The 21,667-nt window shown below is 38.0% G+C and overlaps 2 protein-coding genes across 5 annotated transcripts; one reads left to right on the forward strand and one right to left on the reverse strand.

Annotated features, from left to right (window-relative positions):
• The first annotated feature begins 277 nt into the window (after positions 1-277).
• LOC113113699 (neuroblast differentiation-associated protein AHNAK-like) lies at positions 278-12,556 on the forward strand. Of its 2 annotated transcripts, XM_026280113.1 has the most exons (7): positions 278-377; positions 2,723-2,783; positions 3,142-3,253; positions 3,339-3,472; positions 3,562-6,447; positions 6,868-7,345; positions 11,164-12,556. In XM_026280113.1, the coding sequence occupies exons 2-7, from the start codon at positions 2,778-2,780 to the stop codon at positions 12,060-12,062; spliced, it is 4,515 nt and encodes a 1,504-aa protein (XP_026135898.1). In that variant the 5' UTR covers positions 278-377; positions 2,723-2,777; the 3' UTR covers positions 12,063-12,556. The 2 variants fall into 2 exon arrangements, with proteins under 2 accessions (XP_026135898.1, XP_026135897.1); XM_026280112.1 differs by having other exon boundaries at positions 3,562-7,345.
• Positions 12,557-13,240: 684 nt separating this feature from the next.
• LOC113113700 (ectodysplasin-A receptor-associated adapter protein-like) lies at positions 13,241-20,394 on the reverse strand. Of its 3 annotated transcripts, none has more exons than XM_026280115.1 (6): positions 19,975-20,394; positions 17,947-18,005; positions 17,351-17,393; positions 17,198-17,268; positions 16,481-16,529; positions 13,241-15,485 (listed from the first exon to the last, which is right to left on the reverse strand). In XM_026280115.1, exons 1-6 carry the CDS (start codon positions 20,030-20,032, stop codon positions 15,109-15,111), a joined length of 657 nt encoding a protein of 218 aa, XP_026135900.1. In that variant the 5' UTR covers positions 20,033-20,394; the 3' UTR covers positions 13,241-15,108. The 3 variants fall into 3 exon arrangements, with proteins under 3 accessions (XP_026135900.1, XP_026135899.1, XP_026135901.1); XM_026280114.1 differs by having other exon boundaries at positions 17,342-17,393; positions 19,975-20,393; XM_026280116.1 differs by lacking the exon at positions 19,975-20,394 and adding an exon at positions 18,254-18,412 and having other exon boundaries at positions 17,342-17,393.
• Positions 20,395-21,667: the final 1,273 nt, after the last annotated feature.

Raw genomic sequence — 21,667 nt, forward strand, 5'->3', positions numbered from 1 at the left:
TTGGGGTTGACTGATTGAATCACTGCTTTGGCAGTTCTGAACAGAAGCTCTCTGTGATGCAGAAAATATACAATAAAAATAATAATAATAATAATAATAATGAATTTAAAATATATAACACCAACATGTAACTGCATCATTCCACAGATTTGCATGCAAATTTACAATCACTTTCAAACTTACTCACTGTATCTGTAGTTTCGGTGTGCATTGCTGTGTGTGTGTTTGTCATGCTGGTGCTGTAGAACCTGTTAGGTTGCTTCAAATGCTTTAATCTAAAAGAAACCCCATGACAGAGCGGATGACAGTCAGATCCTCCTGGAGTTTAGAGGTGTCAACATCAGCGGCTACAGATACACTCTCATGATCGACATTGGGTAAGCGACTCACTCTCCACTGTCCAGTGCTCTTATAAATCATACAGAATCAGGAAGAACATCATAGTACAAAATGGATTATCCTGCATCTTCATCTGATGGAAAGTGATCAATTTAGCTACTTGCAAAAATATTGAAGTTTGTTATATCAATTCAGGACTAAAGAAGACTGTTCTGTTGTTAAAGCAGCTCCTTTATTATCTCTTTTAATATTTGTTTGGCGTGGACTGTGCTCTGATTGTTGTTATAAATGTAAGTCTATTGAGGTTTTGATATTAATACTTGTAGTGAACAAGAGAAATATTTAATATTTTGTTGAGCTGAAAATTTCAACTCTAATTTATCATGCATGATGTGCAGGCTATAAAAATGAGGAATAACTTATAAGTTATGATAGCAATAGAAGCAAGTCTTTGGAAGCTGTTTTGGTGGTGGGTGAAGCTGAAACAAGAAATGATTCCCGCTGCTGATTAAACAAGGCTTTACTGAGCCAAATAATTATAATGTTCGAATCTTGACCGTGAAATCTTAATTACATTGTCAAGACCATCTGACCTTTCTAATCGCAGTCTGATTAATGTGCTTTAAAGAGACAAAATGGAGAAAACCCCCAATCTTAATTTCTCAGGCCCAAAGATTAATGGAGAAATCGGCACCCCTGAAATAGATATGACTTTGTTGCCAAAAACTGAGCTCAGTGGTCCAAACCTGGACATCGAAACACCAAAAGCTAATATTGAAGCTCCCTCTGGCAAGATTAAATTTCCTAAATTAAAGAAACCAAAATCTTCAAAAGTGAAAGTACCAGAGGCGAGTGTTGGTGCAAATATTTCTGCTCCAAATTTAAATGCAGATGTTAGTGCACCAAATGTTGACACTGATCTGCCAAGAGCCAATCTTGAAGCTCCAGATGTAGTTCTTAAATCACCTGATGTCAATATAAATGCTCCCTCTGGCAAAAAAAAGTGGGCACCATTTAAGAAACCCACATTTGGTCAGAAGGTTAAAGCACCAGAGGTTGGCTTAGATGTCTCAACACCTGATTTAAGTCTCTCAGCACCAAAGATCGATGGGGATATCAGCATCCCAAATACAGATGTCAATTTACCAAGTGCTGATTTTGATGTAAAAGCAGACATTTGTGTTTGGGGGGGTGGGGGTGCAAGAGAGATACAGAGTGACCTTGTATTTATCATCTCATCTTTCTTTCATCTGAACAAACTGGTTCTCCTCATGATCCACAGTCCATCCATTCCTAAAACATTCCTCACACAAACAGCACATACACAAACACATACACAATCTGTTACAGAATACCAAGTTAAAAGTTTCTTTTTTAATCTGTAGCACTTTGGAATTCTGCTTGTATCTAAAGTGTTATAAATAAAATGTATTATTATTATTATTATTAAAAAGCATTGGGCATGTGCAGGCTGTACTTTGCACATATGCATGTTTTCTGCAATTCTTTTGTTAAATAAATTATAACAATAATAAAAAAAAAAATCTCTGCTGGCCTATGTTAGCTCAAACAGTGAGAGAATAAAGATGTCATAATGTCATAAAGCCACAGCCCATGTGACAGATCTCAAGACTGCAGAACTTAAAAGGGAGCATCATAAAACATCATTTTTTTATGTTTTGTTCTAAACATTGTGGTTTGCAGCATGGAATATTATCTTCATCTTATTTTCTTCTCACTTTGTGATCTAGGGAATGTGATTAACTACATTACAGCCAATTACATCTCTGTCTTTGAAAAACTGGAGGTTGTTCCTGACATTTCCCTGTCACTTCCTCTTTCCGTTCTTTAACATGCAATGTTTGTTATTTATTGGTTATTTAAATAGTAGATCTCGATATAAAAATAATCTTTAAAAAAAACATGTAATACAGTAGTGCTTAAATTTGCTTTATTTCCAGTAAATGTACAAGGCTACTAAAATGATGCAATATAGATGTAACAAGTGTCTAAAGGAGTGTGGGAGAGGTTAAAAAGGAAGCAAGGAAGCAACCACATACCCATGCACTTATATGATCTTTTTATGGCATAAAGATGACATGCCGATTGCTTGTAACAGCTTTGTTTTTAATCGGCAGGGGTTTCTCTTGCACTCTAATTTAAATTAATCTTAGTCATTGTACTACCTTTGTATATTCCTAAAAAAATAAAAAAAATAAACTAAAATGTTTGTTTGAATGGCTTTAGATCTGACATTTCTCTTGGAAATTTGAAAATGTAGCCTACTTCAAAAACAAAAAACCTCAAATGAATATCCACACAATACAGTCCTAAATGTAATGATAAAGATTACTTCAAGTCTTGTTGCTTTTTGTTTTGACAGGTTCCCTGGAAACCGGTATTCATGACATGCCAGTAGCATTTAAAGAAGTGAAGACATGATGGTTAGTACCCTCTCACAAAAAAAATAAAATAAAAAAAAAAACAACTGAAAGATTTGATCATTTTTTTAACAAAATTGCCACAGAAAATATTCCTAATACCTGACAGAGGTAGTTAGATTTGTTTAGCCATTTAGAAGACAGTGCATGTCTGATTCAATGGTTAGGTCTGCTGGAGGTTTCAATATGGCTAACAATAGTTTACAGTGCCTTTAAGTGCATTTCACACATTCATTATACTTCTGATTGCATCCTTGCTATGGCGTAGTAAATACTTTTTTACTTTAGCAAATAATATGTATTTATGAGATTATAAACAAAATTCTAATGTATGGTAGTATGTCACCTTGTTCATGTGCAGAATGGAGAAACAAAGATTCATGCCCTCTCAGACAGTACAACTTTGGAGGACACTGAAAAAGGAGGGGTCGTTGTCACAGGAATCACAAATCCAGCGATTAACCTGAAGGAAGGTAAAGAACTCACATGTATCCTCTACGATGCCTCAATCATTCAACAAGCTTAATGACAATAATGGATTCTTTTTGTCTCTTACAGATGATCAGCTTGTTGTTGCAACCATTCACCTGGACCATCTCAGTAAAGATGAAGTGCTAAACCTGATCAGAATCCTCGAGCCCTACGACAAGAACCTTGAACTTAAGACAGCAAAGGATCTGAAAGCAGAACTGGTAAGTACCTTTTTGAATTAAAGAAAGAAAAAAGTAAAAACAGAGACTAAACATGTCTCACTATGTCTTCATGTCATCTTTCTCTTTAGTCTCGTGGTGATCTCCAATTAAACAGTGAGGCAGGACTTCAAGCACCAGGCGTTCAGATTAATGGGCTGAATGGACAGATAAATGCCCCTTGCCTTAAGGATGGCATCTCAACCCCAGCAGTAAATGCCAAAATGCCACAGACTGAGCTAAAGGATGCCACACCTAACTTCAGCCACCCAACTTTTGGCATGTCTGCACCAAATCTCAAAGGAGCAGGTCTGGATGGTACATTAGAAGCAGCTGATGTCAGTGTCTCTACCCCTACTCTTAACACCCCAGATGTTTCTGTTAATGTGGACAAGCCTGAACTGAAGACCAAAACATCCAAGTTCAAAATGCCCACCTTTAGTCTACATGGTAAAAAACCAAAGATTGACAGTGATGTGAATTTAACCGCCCCAGACATAAATGCTGACCTAAAAACCCCAAATCTTAATCTGTCAACCCCAAAGATAAATGGAGAAATTGGCACCCCTGAAGAAGACATGAATCTGGATGGTACATTAGAAGCACCTGATGTCAGTGTCTCTACCCCTACTCTTAACACCCCAGATGTTTCTGTTAATGTGGACAAGCCTGAACTGAAGACCAAAACATCCAAGTTCAAAATGCCCACCTTTAGTCTACATGGTAAAAAACCAAAGATTGACAGTGATGTGAATTTAACCACCCCAGACATAAATGCTGACCTAAAAACCTCCAATCTTAATTTGTCAGGCCCACAGATTAATGGAGAAATTGGCACCCCTGAAGAAGACATAAATCTGGATGGTACATTAGAAGCACCTGATGTCAGTGTCTCTACCCCTACTCTTAACACCCCAGATGTTTCTGTTAATGTGGACAAGCCTGAACTGAAGACCAAAACATCCAAGTTCAAAATGCCCACCTTTAGTCTACATGGTAAAAAACCAAAGATTGACACTGATGTGAATTTAACCACCCCAGACATAAATGCTGACCTAAAAACCTCCAATCTTAATTTGTCAGGCCCACAGATTAATGGAGAAATTGGCACCCCTGAAGTAGACTTGACTTTGCCAAAAACTGAGCTCAGTGGTCCAAACCTGGACATCGAAACACCAAAAGCTAATATTGAAGCTCCCTCTGGCAAGATTAAATTTCCTAAATTAAAGAAACCAAAAGCTTCAAAAGTGAAAGTACCAGAGGCGAGTGTTGGTGCAAATATTTCTGCTCCAAATTTAAATGCAGATGTTAGTGCACCAAATGTTGACACTGATCTGCCAAGAGCCAATCTTGAAGCTCCAGATATTAAATCTCCTGATGTCAATATAAATGCTCCCTCTGGCAAAAGAAAATGGGCACCATTTAAGAAACCCACATCTGGTCAGAAGGTTAAAGCACCAGAGGTTGGCTTAGATGTCTCAACACCTGATTTAAGTCTCTCAGCACCAAAGATAGATGGGGATATCAGCATCCCAAATACAGATGTCAATTTAACAAGTGCTGATGTTGATGTAAAAGCACCTGATGCAGACATTAATGCTCCGTCTGCAAAGCACAAGTTCCCCACTTTTAAAATGCCAAAGCTAAACTTGCATAAATCAAAGCTGAAAACTCCAGATCTAAATGCAGGGGTACAAGCACCAGACTTGGACATGTCAGCTCCTGGAGTAGATATTAATCTGCCAAAAGCTGAACTAGATGGACCGAATATAGAGGTCAAGACACCAGACCTCAACCTCTCTGCACCAGTTCTAGATATTAAAACTCCAGCTGTTGATGTGATGACACCAGATATTGATATAGAAACTTCATCTGCAAAGTTAAATAAGCCCCATGTTAAACTGCCTAAAGCAAATCTATCTGGGCCTAAAATGAAAGGTCCAGATGTAGACCTCAATGCACAGGCAGATCTCCATGGACCGAACCTAGATGTGAAAGCTCCAGATCTCAGTCTTTCAGCACCCAAAGTGGATGGCAAATTGAGTGCTGCTCCACATGTAGATCTGAACTTGCCAGATGCTAACGTCAAAAGTCCAAATGTAGACCTCGAAGTCCCAGACATTGACATAAATGCGCCTAAAGTAGACATTGATCCCCCTTCTGGCAAAGCCAAGCTACCTCACTTTAAGATGCCTAAATTTGGTCTTTCTGGACATCATGTTAAAACCCCAAATCTAGATGCACCTGATGTAGATGTGAATATCCCCTCAGCAGAACTCAAAGGACCTAATGTAGATGTTAAAGCACCCGATCTTAGTGTTTCCACACCTAAATTTGAAGGTGACATTTCTTCTCCCTCTGTAGGCATTGGCCTACCAAAGGCCAACTTGAATGCTCCAACTGCAAACATTGGGGGAAATCTAAAGTCACCAAATCTCAATCTCTCCACCCCAGATGTAGACATAGACTTGCCAAAAGCAGAACTTGAAGGACCTGATGCTACCCTTAAAGTCCCACATGTTGACATTAATGCACCATCTGGAAAAATGAAGTTGCCACATTTCAATTTGCCAAAAATGAATTTCTCGGGGCCAGAAGCTAAAGGGCCTGAGCTGGCAGCTAACACAGATCTAGATCTCTCAGTTCCCAAACTCAAAGGAGAATTAAATGCCCCTACTGTTGACCTAAATCTTCCCAAAGCTGAGATCAGTGCGCCTGATGTAAATGCAACTATACCAAAAGCTGAGGTCAGCATTCCCAATCTAGATATCAAGACCCCAGACTTAGAGGCTCCGTCTGGAAAGTTGAAACAGATTACATTTAAGAAACCAAAAGTTGACCTTTCTGGTCCAAAAGTGAAGACACCTGAGATTGACTTGAATACAGAAGCTCCTGATCTTAGCCTCTCAGCTCCGAATGTTGATGCAGATGTCAATGTGCCAGATGCTGATATAAACCTTCCCAAAGCAGATATTGACATCAGTGCTCCCAAAGGAAAGTTTAAATTTCCAACACTCAAAAAGTTTAACCGGTCTGGTCCAAAAGTCAAATCTCCTGATATTGACATTGCTGCTGATGTAAATGGACCAGATCTGAATCTATCTGCACCTGGAGTTGGTAGTCCTGATACTGATGTGAGTCTCCCAAAAGCTGGGGTTGATGTAGACATTCCCACAGCAGACGTGGACATCAGTGCTCCCAAAGGAAAGCTGAAATTCCCAGAACTCAGAAAGTCCAACCTATCTGGTCCAAAAGTCAAATCTCCTGAAGTTGACATAGCTGCTGATGTAAATGGACCAGATTTAAACCTATCTGCACCTGAGGTTGGTACTCCTGATACTGATATGAGTCTACCAAAACCTGTGGTTGATGTAGATGTTCCCACAGCAGATGTTGACATCAGTGCTCCCAAAGGAAAGTTTAAATTTCCAACACTCAAAAAGTTTAACCGGTCTGGTCCAAAAGTCAAATCTCCTGATGTTGACATTGCTGCTGATTTAAGTGGACCAGATTTGAACCTATATGCACCTGAGGTTGGTACTCCTGATACTGATATGAGCCTACCAAAACCTGTGGTTGATGTAGATGTTCCCACAGCAGATGTTGAAATCAGCGCTCCCAAAGGAAAGTTTAAATTTCCAACACTCAAAAAGTTTAACCGGTCTGGTCCAAAAGTCAAATCTCCTGATGTTGACATTGCTGCTGATGTAAGTGGACCAGATTTGAACCTATCTGCACCTGAGGTTGGTACTCCTGATACTGATATGAGTCTACCAAAACCTGTGGTTGATGTAGATGTTCCCACAGCAGACGTTGACATCAGTGCTCCCAAAGGAAAGTTTAAATTCCCAGAACTCAGAAAGTCCAAACTATCTGGTCCAAAAGTCAAATCTCCTGATGTTGACATTGCTGCTGATGTAAATGGACCAGATTTGAACCTATCTGCACCTGAGGTTGGTACTCCTGATACTGATGCAAGTCTACCAAATGTTGGGGTTGATGTAGAGGTTCCAGGCATCAACACTGAAGCTGAGAGCTCCAAGCATAGAATAAAATGGCCATTCTGGCGAAAATCTACTGAATCAAATGATGCAGATATAAGCATTAAAGCACCAGAAGTAAATGGTACCACTGGAGAAATTAAACTCCCTGAAAATATACCATTGTTCAAGCCTCACCCCCTACCTGAGATGAAAATGGAGAGAATCTTACCAATATTCACAGGAGGGGTTGACCTCAGTGCTGACCCTACAAAAACAACTACTGACACTGTTGTCTCAGTCTCGTCAGTCAAGACTTGTCTTAATGCTTCTCCTCCATCTGCTGGGGTCAGTGGACAAACAGCTTCTGTAGATATCCAGGAAAAGCTTCGGTTATCTAATGCACGTACTACAAGCCCAGATTTATGCATTTCTTCAGAACCAGGCAGCCCTACAGAAGTGAATAGAGGAACATTTAAAGTCACCGAGCCTGATGCTGCAAAGGACTACCAAGTAACTGATACAACTAGCAACGAAGAGGATGCCAAGATTACCCTCAGCTTGAACAACATGCTTGGTTTGTAAACAGACTAAACTTTAAATAAAACCAGGAGTCTTGTTAGTGTTGTTCCACACCCACTGCATATAGTTAATACATATGTAAAACAATACATACTTTTAAAATGGGTAGAGTATTGACAGAGAACCATTATATAATTTGACATATGACATTATTTTTATATTCAGCTATATACATAATTGTATAAAGTCCTCTTTAAATGTGCAATGATTGTATCTCCTCAAAACATGAAGGAAAAAATTATGAATCTGTAATTCTATTTTGTCACTATTTTATGTAATAATATCTAGTCTCTTGTTTACACTTATTTTCATTCCATATATATGTCAGTATTGCAAATTGGAAAAAATAAAATAAAATAAACGAACAATAACTTTTAAGCGCAAAATTTACATCAGTAAAATAACTTTTCTTTGTTTGTTCCATAAAGCATGTACCTATATCTGTTAGCGCACAAATGTCTCAAAATTCCTTAATAAAGTTTGATATGAACATTGCATGGACAATTCATTTTAACACTCATATTTTGATTTCACACCATTATACTGCATGCTTTGAAATTTAATATTATTTTGGTGGGGGGGGGGTGCACAACGCCTTATCTGGGAATTTCTCCCGGGAAAAACGCATCCGTTTTTTTAACGCGAACTTTTTATAAACAAGTCCCAGTTCAAGGCTGGATTTTCACATCCTTTGATACTGAAAGATGGAGCAGTCCATGCTATAAAAGATCCCGGTCGTGATTCAGAACTGCAGACGGTAAGTGAAACGGATTCAAATGTCTGTTTTGTTGGCATTCGGTGGTCAAGTGCTCGTCACTCTTCATCTCCGCCTACGGCATGCCTCCAGGAGCTCGGCTTTTTCCAGAGAGAATCGTTAAGCGGTATCTTTCTTTTATAAATATGATAAAACTAAAGGCTTTTTGAAGATATGAAGGATGCAGTACTACTCCACAGGTACACAATATTGACATGAGATTAGGTAAAACTGTGTGTTTTATGCACCCTTTAAATATCCTCAAAGCACAACAGTGATAAACAGATGCAGTGCAGCAGTAAATCATCTACAATGATTTTGGTTATTCACCACTGACATTCAAGCGATGCCAATAGTTCAGAATGTATTCCTGATGAAAAAATACTTTGTATTTACACTATAATAGTATTAATAACAAATATTCAGATACTGTACATAAAAACATTTTATTTTTAAACAGGGAACCCCTGATGCACACAAACAGGCTGTAATTTTTAGACACATGAAATAAAAAGCTAGGTAGAGAACATGGCACAACCCCAAACACTTTTTAAGAGAGTCTTGTTTAGAGGAGGTAATGTAGCCACATTCTACCCTACTTACTGCATTGTAATTTACATTTGACCATACATTTTGAAACATTTGCAATCTGCATTTTTGAAATTCATATTTTCAATAATTAAATTTAAAACTAGACTAGTCAACTTTCAGATCCATTGTTCTCTGCAGTTATACTGCTATTTTACCATTCCTTTCTCAGAGGCAAGCTAAATATTTCTTAATCTCAAAAAATTCAAATATACAAAAATAATAATAACAATAATAAAATCAAGTGCCATTCATGCCAACATGATATTAAAGCAACACTATGTAAATGTTGGCACCCTAGCGGTTAATAAAAAAAACTGCATGCATCCCGCGGGAGAACATTCTAACCGGAGCTAATTTAGCCTGGTAATACCAAACTCTGCTACTTCGCTTTGCTTCATAGACAGAGTCTGGAAGGGCATAATTGGAAGGGCTCTTGTCTGAAGTTTAAAATCATTGGTGTACCAATGGTGTATAGCATAACGTTTGGTTATGTCGTGTGTTATCAGCTGCCTTGAACTTCACTGTAAACACAGGAATGCTGCGTAAACAAAACCATCGAAATACCGGAGGGAACATGGCAGTTCACAATCATAATTATCACCTTGCTGGACTTTGGCCTCGCCAGTTTCTCGCTGACGATCGGTAACAGTTGATAAATGTAACTTTTTTTTCCCAAAACCTGTCGGGACTGTCGGGAGTATGGCCACAACATCACCTCCATTCAAAATGTGAAACAAACACTCTTCTTGTTCGGGCTTCAGTTGGCAAAAAAATTAATGGAGAAATTGGCACCCCTGAAGAAGACATGAATCTGGATGGTACATTAGAAGCACCTGATGTCAGTGTCTCTACCCCTACTCTTAACACCCCAGATGTTTCTGTTAATGTGGACAAGCCTGAACTGAAGACCAAAACATCCAAGTTCAAAATGCCCACCTTTAGTCTACATGGTAAAAAACCAAAGATTGACAGTGATGTGAATTTAACCACCCCAGACATAAATGCTGACCTAAAAACCTCCAATCTTAATTTGTCAGGCCCACAGATTAATGGAGAAATTGGCACCCCTGAAGAAGACATAAATCTGGATGGTACATTAGAAGCACCTGATGTCAGTGTCTCTACCCCTACTCTTAACACCCCAGATGTTTCTGTTAATGTGGACAAGCCTGAACTGAAGACCAAAACATCCAAGTTCAAAATGCCCACCTTTAGTCTACATGGTAAAAAACCAAAGATTGACACTGATGTGAATTTAACCACCCCAGACATAAATGCTGACCTAAAAACCTCCAATCTTAATTTGTCAGGCCCACAGATTAATGGAGAAATTGGCACCCCTGAAGTAGACTTGACTTTGCCAAAAACTGAGCTCAGTGGTCCAAACCTGGACATCGAAACACCAAAAGCTAATATTGAAGCTCCCTCTGGCAAGATTAAATTTCCTAAATTAAAGAAACCAAAAGCTTCAAAAGTGAAAGTACCAGAGGCGAGTGTTGGTGCAAATATTTCTGCTCCAAATTTAAATGCAGATGTTAGTGCACCAAATGTTGACACTGATCTGCCAAGAGCCAATCTTGAAGCTCCAGATATTAAATCTCCTGATGTCAATATAAATGCTCCCTCTGGCAAAAGAAAATGGGCACCATTTAAGAAACCCACATCTGGTCAGAATATGAGCCTACCAAAACCTGTGGTTGATGTAGATGTTCCCACAGCAGATGTTGAAATCAGCGCTCCCAAAGGAAAGTTTAAATTTCCAACACTCAAAAAGTTTAACCGGTCTGGTCCAAAAGTCAAATCTCCTGATGTTGACATTGCTGCTGATGTAAGTGGACCAGATTTGAACCTATCTGCACCTGAGGTTGGTACTCCTGATACTGATATGAGTCTACCAAAACCTGTGGTTGATGTAGATGTTCCCACAGCAGACGTTGACATCAGTGCTCCCAAAGGAAAGTTTAAATTCCCAGAACTCAGAAAGTCCAAACTATCTGGTCCAAAAGTCAAATCTCCTGATGTTGACATTGCTGCTGATGTAAATGGACCAGATTTGAACCTATCTGCACCTGAGGTTGGTACTCCTGATACTGATGCAAGTCTACCAAATGTTGGGGTTGATGTAGAGGTTCCAGGCATCAACACTGAAGCTGAGAGCTCCAAGCATAGAATAAAATGGCCATTCTGGCGAAAATCTACTGAATCAAATGATGCAGATATAAGCATTAAAGCACCAGAAGTAAATGGTACCACTGGAGAAATTAAACTCCCTGAAAATATACCATTGTTCAAGCCTCACCCCCTACCTGAGATGAAAATGGAGAGAATCTTACCAATATTCACAGGAGGGGTTGACCTCAGTGCTGACCCTACAAAAACAACTACTGACACTGTTGTCTCAGTCTCGTCAGTCAAGACTTGTCTTAATGCTTCTCCTCCATCTGCTGGGGTCAGTGGACAAACAGCTTCTGTAGATATCCAGGAAAAGCTTCGGTTATCTAATGCACGTACTACAAGCCCAGATTTATGCATTTCTTCAGAACCAGGCAGCCCTACAGAAGTGAATAGAGGAACATTTAAAGTCACCGAGCCTGATGCTGCAAAGGACTACCAAGTAACTGATACAACTAGCAACGAAGAGGATGCCAAGATTACCCTCAGCTTGAACAACATGCTTGGTTTGTAAACAGACTAAACTTTAAATAAAACCAGGAGTCTTGTTAGTGTTGTTCCACACCCACTGCATATAGTTAATACATATGTAAAACAATACATACTTTTAAAATGGGTAGAGTATTGACAGAGAACCATTATATAATTTGACATATGACATTATTTTTATATTCAGCTATATACATAATTGTATAAAGTCCTCTTTAAATGTGCAATGATTGTATCTCCTCAAAACATGAAGGAAAAAATTATGAATCTGTAATTCTATTTTGTCACTATTTTATGTAATAATATCTAGTCTCTTGTTTACACTTATTTTCATTCCATATATATGTCAGTATTGCAAATTGGAAAAAATAAAATAAAATAAACGAACAATAACTTTTAAGCGCAAAATTTACATCAGTAAAATAACTTTTCTTTGTTTGTTCCATAAAGCATGTACCTATATCTGTTAGCGCACAAATGTCTCAAAATTCCTTAATAAAGTTTGATATGAACATTGCATGGACAATTCATTTTAACACTCATATTTTGATTTCACACCATTATACTGCATGCTTTGAAATTTAATATTATTTTGGTGGGGGGGGGGTGCACAACGCCTTATCTGGGAATTTCTCCCGGGAAAAACGCATCCGTTTTTTTAACGCGAACTTTTTATAAACAAGTCCCAGTTCAAGGCTGGATTTTCACATCCTTTGATACTGAAAGATGGAGCAGTCCATGCTATAAAAGATCCCGGTCGTGATTCAGAACTGCAGACGGTAAGTGAAACGGCATCAAATGTCTGTTTTGTTGGCATTCGGTGGTCAAGTGCTCGTCACTCTTCATCTCCGCCTACGGCATGCCTCCAGGAGCTCGGCTTTTTCCAGAGAGAATCGTTAAGCGGTATCTTTCTTTTATAAATATGATAAAACTAAAGGCTTTTTGAAGATATGAAGGATGCAGTACTACTCCACAGGTACACAATATTGACATGAGATTAGGTAAAACTGTGTGTTTTATGCACCCTTTAAATATCCTCAAAGCACAACAGTGATAAACAGATGCAGTGCAGCAGTAAATCATCTACAATGATTTTGGTTATTCACCACTGACATTCAAGCGATGCCAATAGTTCAGAATGTATTCCTGATGAAAAAATACTTTGTATTTACACTATAATAGTATTAATAACAAATATTCAGATACTGTACATAAAAACATTTTATTTTTAAACAGGGAACCCCTGATGCACACAAACAGGCTGTAATTTTTAGACACATGAAATAAAAAGCTAGGTAGAGAACATGGCACAACCCCAAACACTTTTTAAGAGAGTCTTGTTTAGAGGAGGTAATGTAGCCACATTCTACCCTACTTACTGCATTGTAATTTACATTTGACCATACATTTTGAAACATTTGCAATCTGCATTTTTGAAATTCATATTTTCAATAATTAAATTTAAAACTAGACTAGTCAACTTTCAGATCCATTGTTCTCTGCAGTTATACTGCTATTTTACCATTCCTTTCTCAGAGGCAAGCTAAATATTTCTTAATCTCAAAAAATTCAAATATACAAAAATAATAATAACAATAATAAAATCAAGTGCCATTCATGCCAACATGATATTAAAGCAACACTATGTAAATGTTGGCACCCTAGCGGTTAATAAAAAAAACTGCATGCATCCCGCGGGAGAACATTCTAACCGGAGCTAATTTAGCCTGGTAATACCAAACTCTGCTACTTCGCTTTGCTTCATAGACAGAGTCTGGAAGGGCATAATTGGAAGGGCTCTTGTCTGAAGTTTAAAATCATTGGTGTACCAATGGTGTATAGCATAACGTTTGGTTATGTCGTGTGTTATCAGCTGCCTTGAACTTCACTGTAAACACAGGAATGCTGCGTAAACAAAACCATCTAAATACCGGAGGGAACATGGCAGTTCACAATCATAATTATCACCTTGCTGGACTTTGGCCTCGCCAGTTTCTCGCTGACGATCGGTAACAGTTGATAAATGTAACTTTTTTTTTTCCCAAAACCTGTCGGGACTGTCGGGAGTATGGCCACAACATCACCTCCATTCAAAATGTGAAACAAACACTCTTCTTGTTCGGGCTTCAGTTGGCAAAAAAATCAGCGGTCATTTTCGATTTCCCTAACCTAAACTACAATCTTAAACTTGGCGCTTAGCATCTACGTCACAGCTCCCAGCCAGCCCTCTGTTCATTGATTGGCCAGCTGTTTTGGAGCCGGAGTAAATCTGGGGGATAGTTTGCTACCTCGGACTGAGTACAGAAGCAAACGGAAATAGAGCGGAAGTACAAAGTCTGACATAGTCAGGCTAGAGCTACTTCTCCATGTTGTGAAAATGGTGATTCACGCAGGTATGTTTCTCCGCAGCAGTATAAATGTACCGTAGTGATTTAGGATAAGATAAAAAAGTGGTTTGGTAGATGAATTTATGTTCTACTGATGTTTTGAACACAGAATAAGTTACATAGTGTTGCTTTAAATTCAAGTGCTCAGTGAGCAGTGCAATGGGAATTTTGATCACAATGTTTTACAAATTCAAAATTTGAATCTTTAACTGGCCACTTCACAAACAGTCCCCACACAGCGAGTCTCTTTTACAGAACACGAGCAGAATGAATTTCAGTGTATAAAGTCTGCAAAAGCTGTCATTTAGATATTTAGCCCAGTGACATTATATGTTACTAATTTAAGAAAACTTCATAAGACCACCAACAATGGCACACCGCCAGCAGATGACTGTTTGTATTAAAAATAAATTAAATGCTGTATGCTGTATGTGCTGCTGCATATATTTGTTATTCGCCCTTTTATCACATAACTAATACAGCTAACCAGTCAGTGGCATTTGGACTGATAAAATCAGCCAAAGGTTAACAAAAAAATTAAATACATCCAGTGTACTACCTTGACTTTGTACCACCACTGTTCAGTAATGTGTGTTCTGACCCTGCTGTCCATTCCTGCAGTCAAGAATTTCAGTTTCCACGAACATGTTTCTCCTTTGAGGTCCAGTTATCGTGAAGTCCCAGCTAATGGGCCTGCTGCCAGCGCGAGGGCCAGTCGTTCTCCATCCACCTCTGGAGCAATCGAAGCACATCGATGCGCTGGTACAGCTGGCAGAGTTCGGTGAGCTCCGTGACAAGTTTCTGGTTGTAGCGCAGGAGGAACTCTTGAGTAGGACTGTGGTAGGTGGGACCATGTGTGCGCTGCTCTAGAAGCGTTAGCTCGTCGTAGCTCATTCCCCAGCGGCTTGCAAAGTTCTTCCAGTTTTTGACAGTGCAGTGAGTCGGATCCAGCTTTAACCTTAGACTGTACAGAAGGTCTTCGTCGTTCATGAGGTCACTGATTTTGGGTGGAGGGGCCGAACATATACACTCCTTACAGGGCTTTTGTTCTTTACTGAAGTCTAGAGAGTGGGAAAAGAAACGCAGACATTGCGGAAAGTCAGAATATCTAAAAAATGAATTCAAACAGTAATAATAGCACCAGACCCCAACAGTCTAGAGGGGCTAATTATTTAACTTTTTGAAAACTATTTAACTACGACTTAAATCAATTAATTTTAAATGCTAGAATCGGACAATAATGCATTAAATACCTTTACATATTTTTTTTTATTTAACTTAAACTAATTTTTTAAACATTTCTGAAAAGAGTACTTTACTTATTTTTTTTTTTAACCAGAAACTGATAAATGTATTTGGTCAACACAGACTTCTTGTTGTTGTAGGTTTGTTGCTTGGCATTTACACTGCTTCACATAATGCACAGGTCTATTTTGACATCAGCTTGTCAGATCTTGTGTTCTGTTTGTTTTTAGTTATCGCTGTCAGTCATATCCAGTGCTGCCGACCCTCACACAACTGACACTATTCTCACGCCACATGCCCATTTTCTCACTATGCACCACTGAAGTGATATTTGGCTGTATGAGTTTGTCAGATGAGGAAGAAGCAAATGATTAAATAACCTATTAGTAAAGTCATCAGTCACTTGCTTTGTTTCCTGAATGAATCAGTCCTTTTTAACAAATCAAAAGATTCAATGACTCAGTCATTAGACAGTGACTTGCAGCCAGCTACTAGTGGTTTTAGTTCCATACTTAATTCATTTAGTGTAATTCTTATCTTGTATATCCTTATATGTTCAGATAATTCAGATATACATAAATAAATATTTTTTTTAAAAGAGACAAGACCCCTCCCCTTTTTACTCCATGCTGAACTCAAAAGTTGGCGTGAATGTGAATGTTTGGTCCTCTTAGCAGCATAACAAACTAAACTTTTCCTCAAATTGTGAATGGTTTATATAGAGAAGCCAAGCAAAGGATGCCCATTCACAGTGCAACTGACTTCCAATTGTGTACAGTAAGAATGGTAGTACTCTACTATTTACACATACCTGATGAAACTGAAGATGGAATAAATGCACTACCATCACTTTCCACAGGCTGGGTGATAAAAAAAAAGAGAGCGAGAGATGGTTAAGCGCATACATAATTGAAGTTAAAGACTCGACAAAGAAGACTCAAGTATACACATTGCACAACAGATTAAATGGGACATCAGATGCACATTTTCTAAAAGTTGGTATGATTCTTTAGGATCTTCATGAAATGTCTGCCAAATACTTTGGTTCATCAATGGTCAAGTAAAACAACACCATTTTACCTTGTCAAAAACAATTCTGCCATGGACGGGGCCTGAGAAGTATGATGTCACACTGCTCAGAAAATCAAAACAGCTTGATAATTGAGAATATCGTTTAGGATTTTTAGGGATTTAAAAAAAAAAAAAAAAAAAAATTATATTACACTGCTAGGACTGTGTACAGTTTAAAGTTAGTGTTACAGTAAATCCACAGATAAGACCTAACACATTAAACGTGAATGACCACAGCCCTGACAAGTGAACCAAAATGAAAAGGCCTCTGGCATTTATATGAAAACCACATATGTGTTACACAGCCCACATGAATGTCCTTGAGAATCCGTACACCGCTCAGTGAGTGATCTGAATCAGAATGTCGTCAGAAATGCTATGTGACTTCAGCAAATAATGATAGAAAGACATCAGACCCAACTCATTTCCAGAGGATACAAAGAAAGAAAAGAATCACCTGTCGTATCCTGTCCACCGCTGACAACAGATATCCAGGGGGAACAGAGCTGAGCTGTAGGGTTACAGGATCTGTAGAGTAGCAGAGATCAACTTTCTGTGTATAAACCCATTGATCTCAACAATGTAAATTAACAATAAATACCTCTGATACCTTGTGGATCAGTGACCTGAACAGGATAATTTGACCTCAAAGACTGAAACAAACACACAAAAACATCAGTAAAGACCCCCAGAGGTCAAAAATAACATCACACACATATGAATTAAGACCTCATAGGAAAACAATACACTTTTGTTCCTCTTTCTACATGTTGGGACACATTTGAAGAGAGGGGGTGTGTACGGTGAAGCGAAGGGAGGAAAATTAAACTTTCAGATGTGCAGATAAATGAGCAGAGAGCATGCTAGAACAAACCTCTGAGACTGGAGTGGAGGGCGTCACACATCAGGAGTGTGAGGTTCGAAATTTGCTCCTCTCATTCAATGCTACTTTCATATCATGGATGAAAATCCTGTCTAACCTACATAATCTATTGTGGTGATCACAATATGAAAGGCGACAACTCATGTAGCGTGTTTTAGCAAACCAAAACTAAACTCATATGATTCAAATGATGTGTCAGTGGGTATTACCCAAAGACATCCATCCATAACATTGCACCAAAAAAAGTCTTATGATGGAGTAAAGTACATTATTTACTTATAAATGAATCAACTGTATGATTAGGAAAAATAAAAACATCTTACCATGTCTGTAATGAAGCTGCTGGGGTCCGTGTCCTCCACCGGTTCAGAAGCCACTCTCCCTGTAATAAAACAAAAACAAAGTTTAGCCGTCTTTGATCTGTGAATTCTTAATGAGAATATTTACATATAAATATAAAGATATTAACAAGTGAAAAGCAGATGAGGATGAGTAGTGTGATGGTAAGGTTTAAAAAGAAAAAAAAAGGCTAAACCCGAACATGGAACTAAAACCATCAGTTCAATTTCTAATTTTCAAAGACAAAAAGCACCAGTTAATGTTTTGTCAGATGCAAAAAAGGCTCCTCACTTTAAGGGTGCCAGATTCTAAAGCCGTGCAGTTCACAAACACTCCTCTGAAGCGGTATACATTTACGGAACAAGCAACATAAAGAAACAGAGAGGATTGTCAGTAAAAATGACTAAGTGACTGTGACAGGAAGGAAGTGATGTATGTGTGTGTGTGTGTGTGTGTGTGTGTGTGTGTGTGTGTGTGTGTGTGTGTGTGTGTGAAAAGCATGGCGTGTGTAATTCAGTGGCAGCACTAGCAGGTGGCAGTTTCAATTTCAGATATCTTTAATGATACGGTTTTAAAACCAAAGTCGGCATAAAAAACCAAAGTCGGCATAAAATAAAAGCCACGGTATCCATTATCTAAATAAATGTTGTTGATCTTATTGTGAATGATTCATACATTCATTTGTTTTATTTGTATTTTATTTCATTCAATTCTTTTGGATAATCCATTTCAATCAGATGTATGTCACAGTAAAGGAAAAGTTCCATTTATAATTTTGGAAACAAAACAAAAACAGCAAGTATTTTTTTATTTTTACTTTTCCAGAGGCAAAGCATGAAGCTGGGCTTCCATGCTTCTGAGGTTTGCTAAAGGAACAGCAGAGGCACAACTTCAGAAATCAGACAGAAAAAAAAAAACATTATGCATTGTTATCATCACCCCAGTCTCTGTCACGCCAGACAGCTTAACTTCTGGCTGTGCCGCAAAATGTTGTGTGTAGACCGCCACTGCTACTTCACATGAACGGCTCAATTCAGAGGAAATAGGAAGTTATTTTTGTTCACTAAAACAGTGCTTAGAAAACAAAAAAAAAGCATGAGCATGAAATACAGGGTATTTTCAAAGAAATCCCATCAACTGAAACAGGATGCTGCCCTTTCATTTCAATCATGATGACTGCTGAAAGTACAGGCAAGGAAAAAACAAGCAACAAACTCTGATGTCATCCTAAAACCGGAAAGGGTGCCTAGCACCTTGAGCTGATATTATCTACGGAAAGTTATTTTCACTTATTTTGTCCCAGTGAAAAAATACCCAATACTAATACGTTTTTTAAAGCAAGATTATTTTATATCAGCATCTGCTCCAAATGCTTTCATTCTTTACAGAGAGCTGAACTAAAGCTCATGGACAGAATACTCTACATGTGCCACATTTAGCCCAAATCAGTCAGTCCTGCAGACGAATCCAAACCTGCGTAGCCTGAATCCATTCATGACTGTTTCTGCTCAGCCAGGGAATGCAGAGAGCATGTAGCTGCTTGCCTGGGATGCATTTGAAGAGATAAAATGTAAACCACATCATAATATAACCCTGCTGGGCAAAACCCTCAACACAGATCTTCTTCTGCATGGCCACCCATACACTAACAGAAGCATCATACACAAATACTGCAGTGTAAACCCCTTCACCAGGAAAGTCTTGTGAAATAATTAAAGTTTTTGTCCTTATACACAACAGACTGCACCCTCAGCAAGAGAAAGTCCACCTGATCTGATGCAACTCATTTATACACACACTACATACATATATGACATAAACCATGATGTGTAACCTATTGTTTTTTATATTTAACATAAGACCTTACCCTGTAAATGTGCACCTCTTTCTAAATGCATTATTTAGAAAATTGAAAACCAAGTGCACCGAACACAACAACTGTCCATCATTTTGCTGCTCGTGAGTCGTGTCCAGTATAAAGCCCATGTACACAAACCAGAGGATGAACTTACCAAACGGCTCGGTGAACGCCTTCAAACTCGTCATGTTCATCACGATTGTTTCAAACATAGGAGATGATCGCTGGTGACCTTTACACGGTGGCTGGACGGAAAGGTGTACGGCGCCGGTGTTTATTATTTCACCTGTGACCGCGTGCGGTCTCGGTAGATAGAGCCTACGCGAAAACTTTCAAACGACCTGATCTAACTTTTCCTGCACGGAATATAAGACATCTACGTGCGTGATGTGAGCTGTGGACAAACTGGGTGTTCGAGTATCTCTCTCTCTCTCTCCCACACAAGGAAATTGCGTAGTTGCGTGAGTATTTACGCCGCAGATAAAGCCATATACTCTCACCTCAGCACACGTGTAATGTCCCACAATGAATAGACACCGAACTTGCTTTGTATAAAAGTGTCTGCCGAGAGAGCTGGACAGTAACTGATTAGCTACATGTAACATGGATTACGTAATCGGGTTCCACAAGTACTTGTAATTAGATTAGGCTACATTACTATGTGGTATTTAGTTACTTTATTGATTAGCCTACACGATGCTCAGGTTTAATTATTCATTATTTATTGTTTCTCCCTAATTCCTCTTTTTAAATTTGTAAATATTCCTTTCTAATATAGATATGCGCTAATATACAATCAGAAAGGAATTTTTTTTTTTTTTTGGACATTCATACAAAGTCACTAGTCACACACAGTTATTTGATCACTGGATTTGAAGAAATCATTTAAGTTTTAAGAAGTGTTACCTCAACATTTAAAAAATTAATATAAAATTGCTATAGAAAAACATTGATGTTTATTTAAATTGTCACAAATCTGTCACAGTAGTTATCTACTAACCATGCGTTAATGTAAGTTTTTTTTTTAATCAGCAAAACCTTCCTCCCAATAGTCTTCTTGAACTACCACTGAGATTTTAATGATTTTAATCTAATGTGTTACAACTTTATGTTGTAACACATTAGATTATCACTTAACATGACATGCAGGTAAACAAATTAAATATGTCAAATATGTTTTAGCAAGTGTTTTATTTTGATAAATATTATTTTAAAATTATTTATTTTAATTGTACATTTTTTATGATTTTAATGAACTATAGGCTTTTCATTAAACTCACAAACCCCCTTTGAAGTTCCTTCACAAACCCTATTCGGTAAACCTTGACGTAATGCAATATTTAATGCACTTTATGTTGTTAATAACGATTAATTTTGTTCCATGTATTTTCTTTTTCTTTGCATTTTTAAATCAATATGGTACACGATTATCCTTTTTAAATCAGTGTGATAAATGGTTCGGATGAAAAGTAATTTAAAATCAAAAAGTAGTCTATAAAATGTGTAATGTCATTTATTATTTCACAAACTAACATTATTTTAGAGGAAATTAAAATATATAGTTATCTAAAAGTGACCAGTCAGCTATGATGTCAGTCGCAACCTACATTAACTTGCTGGGCGTATTACTAAAAATAACATATACTATTGAAAATAACCCCATTTCCCATTATGAAGGTTATAAGATAGCGGTTGGAAAAATAAACTCCCAGTTTAAATACTAGTGTGTGTGTGTGTGTGTGTGTGTGTGTGTGTGTGTGTATTTCAGAATGTCACCACTGGAGGTCGCTGTAAGCACACAGTCTAGAAAAAGAAAAAGAAAAAGAAAAAGAAAAAGTGAAACAGTT

This window comes from Carassius auratus, chromosome 14 (assembly GCF_003368295.1).
Source record: "Carassius auratus strain Wakin chromosome 14, ASM336829v1, whole genome shotgun sequence".
In the NCBI taxonomy this organism is placed as follows: Eukaryota; Metazoa; Chordata; class Actinopteri; order Cypriniformes; family Cyprinidae; genus Carassius; species Carassius auratus.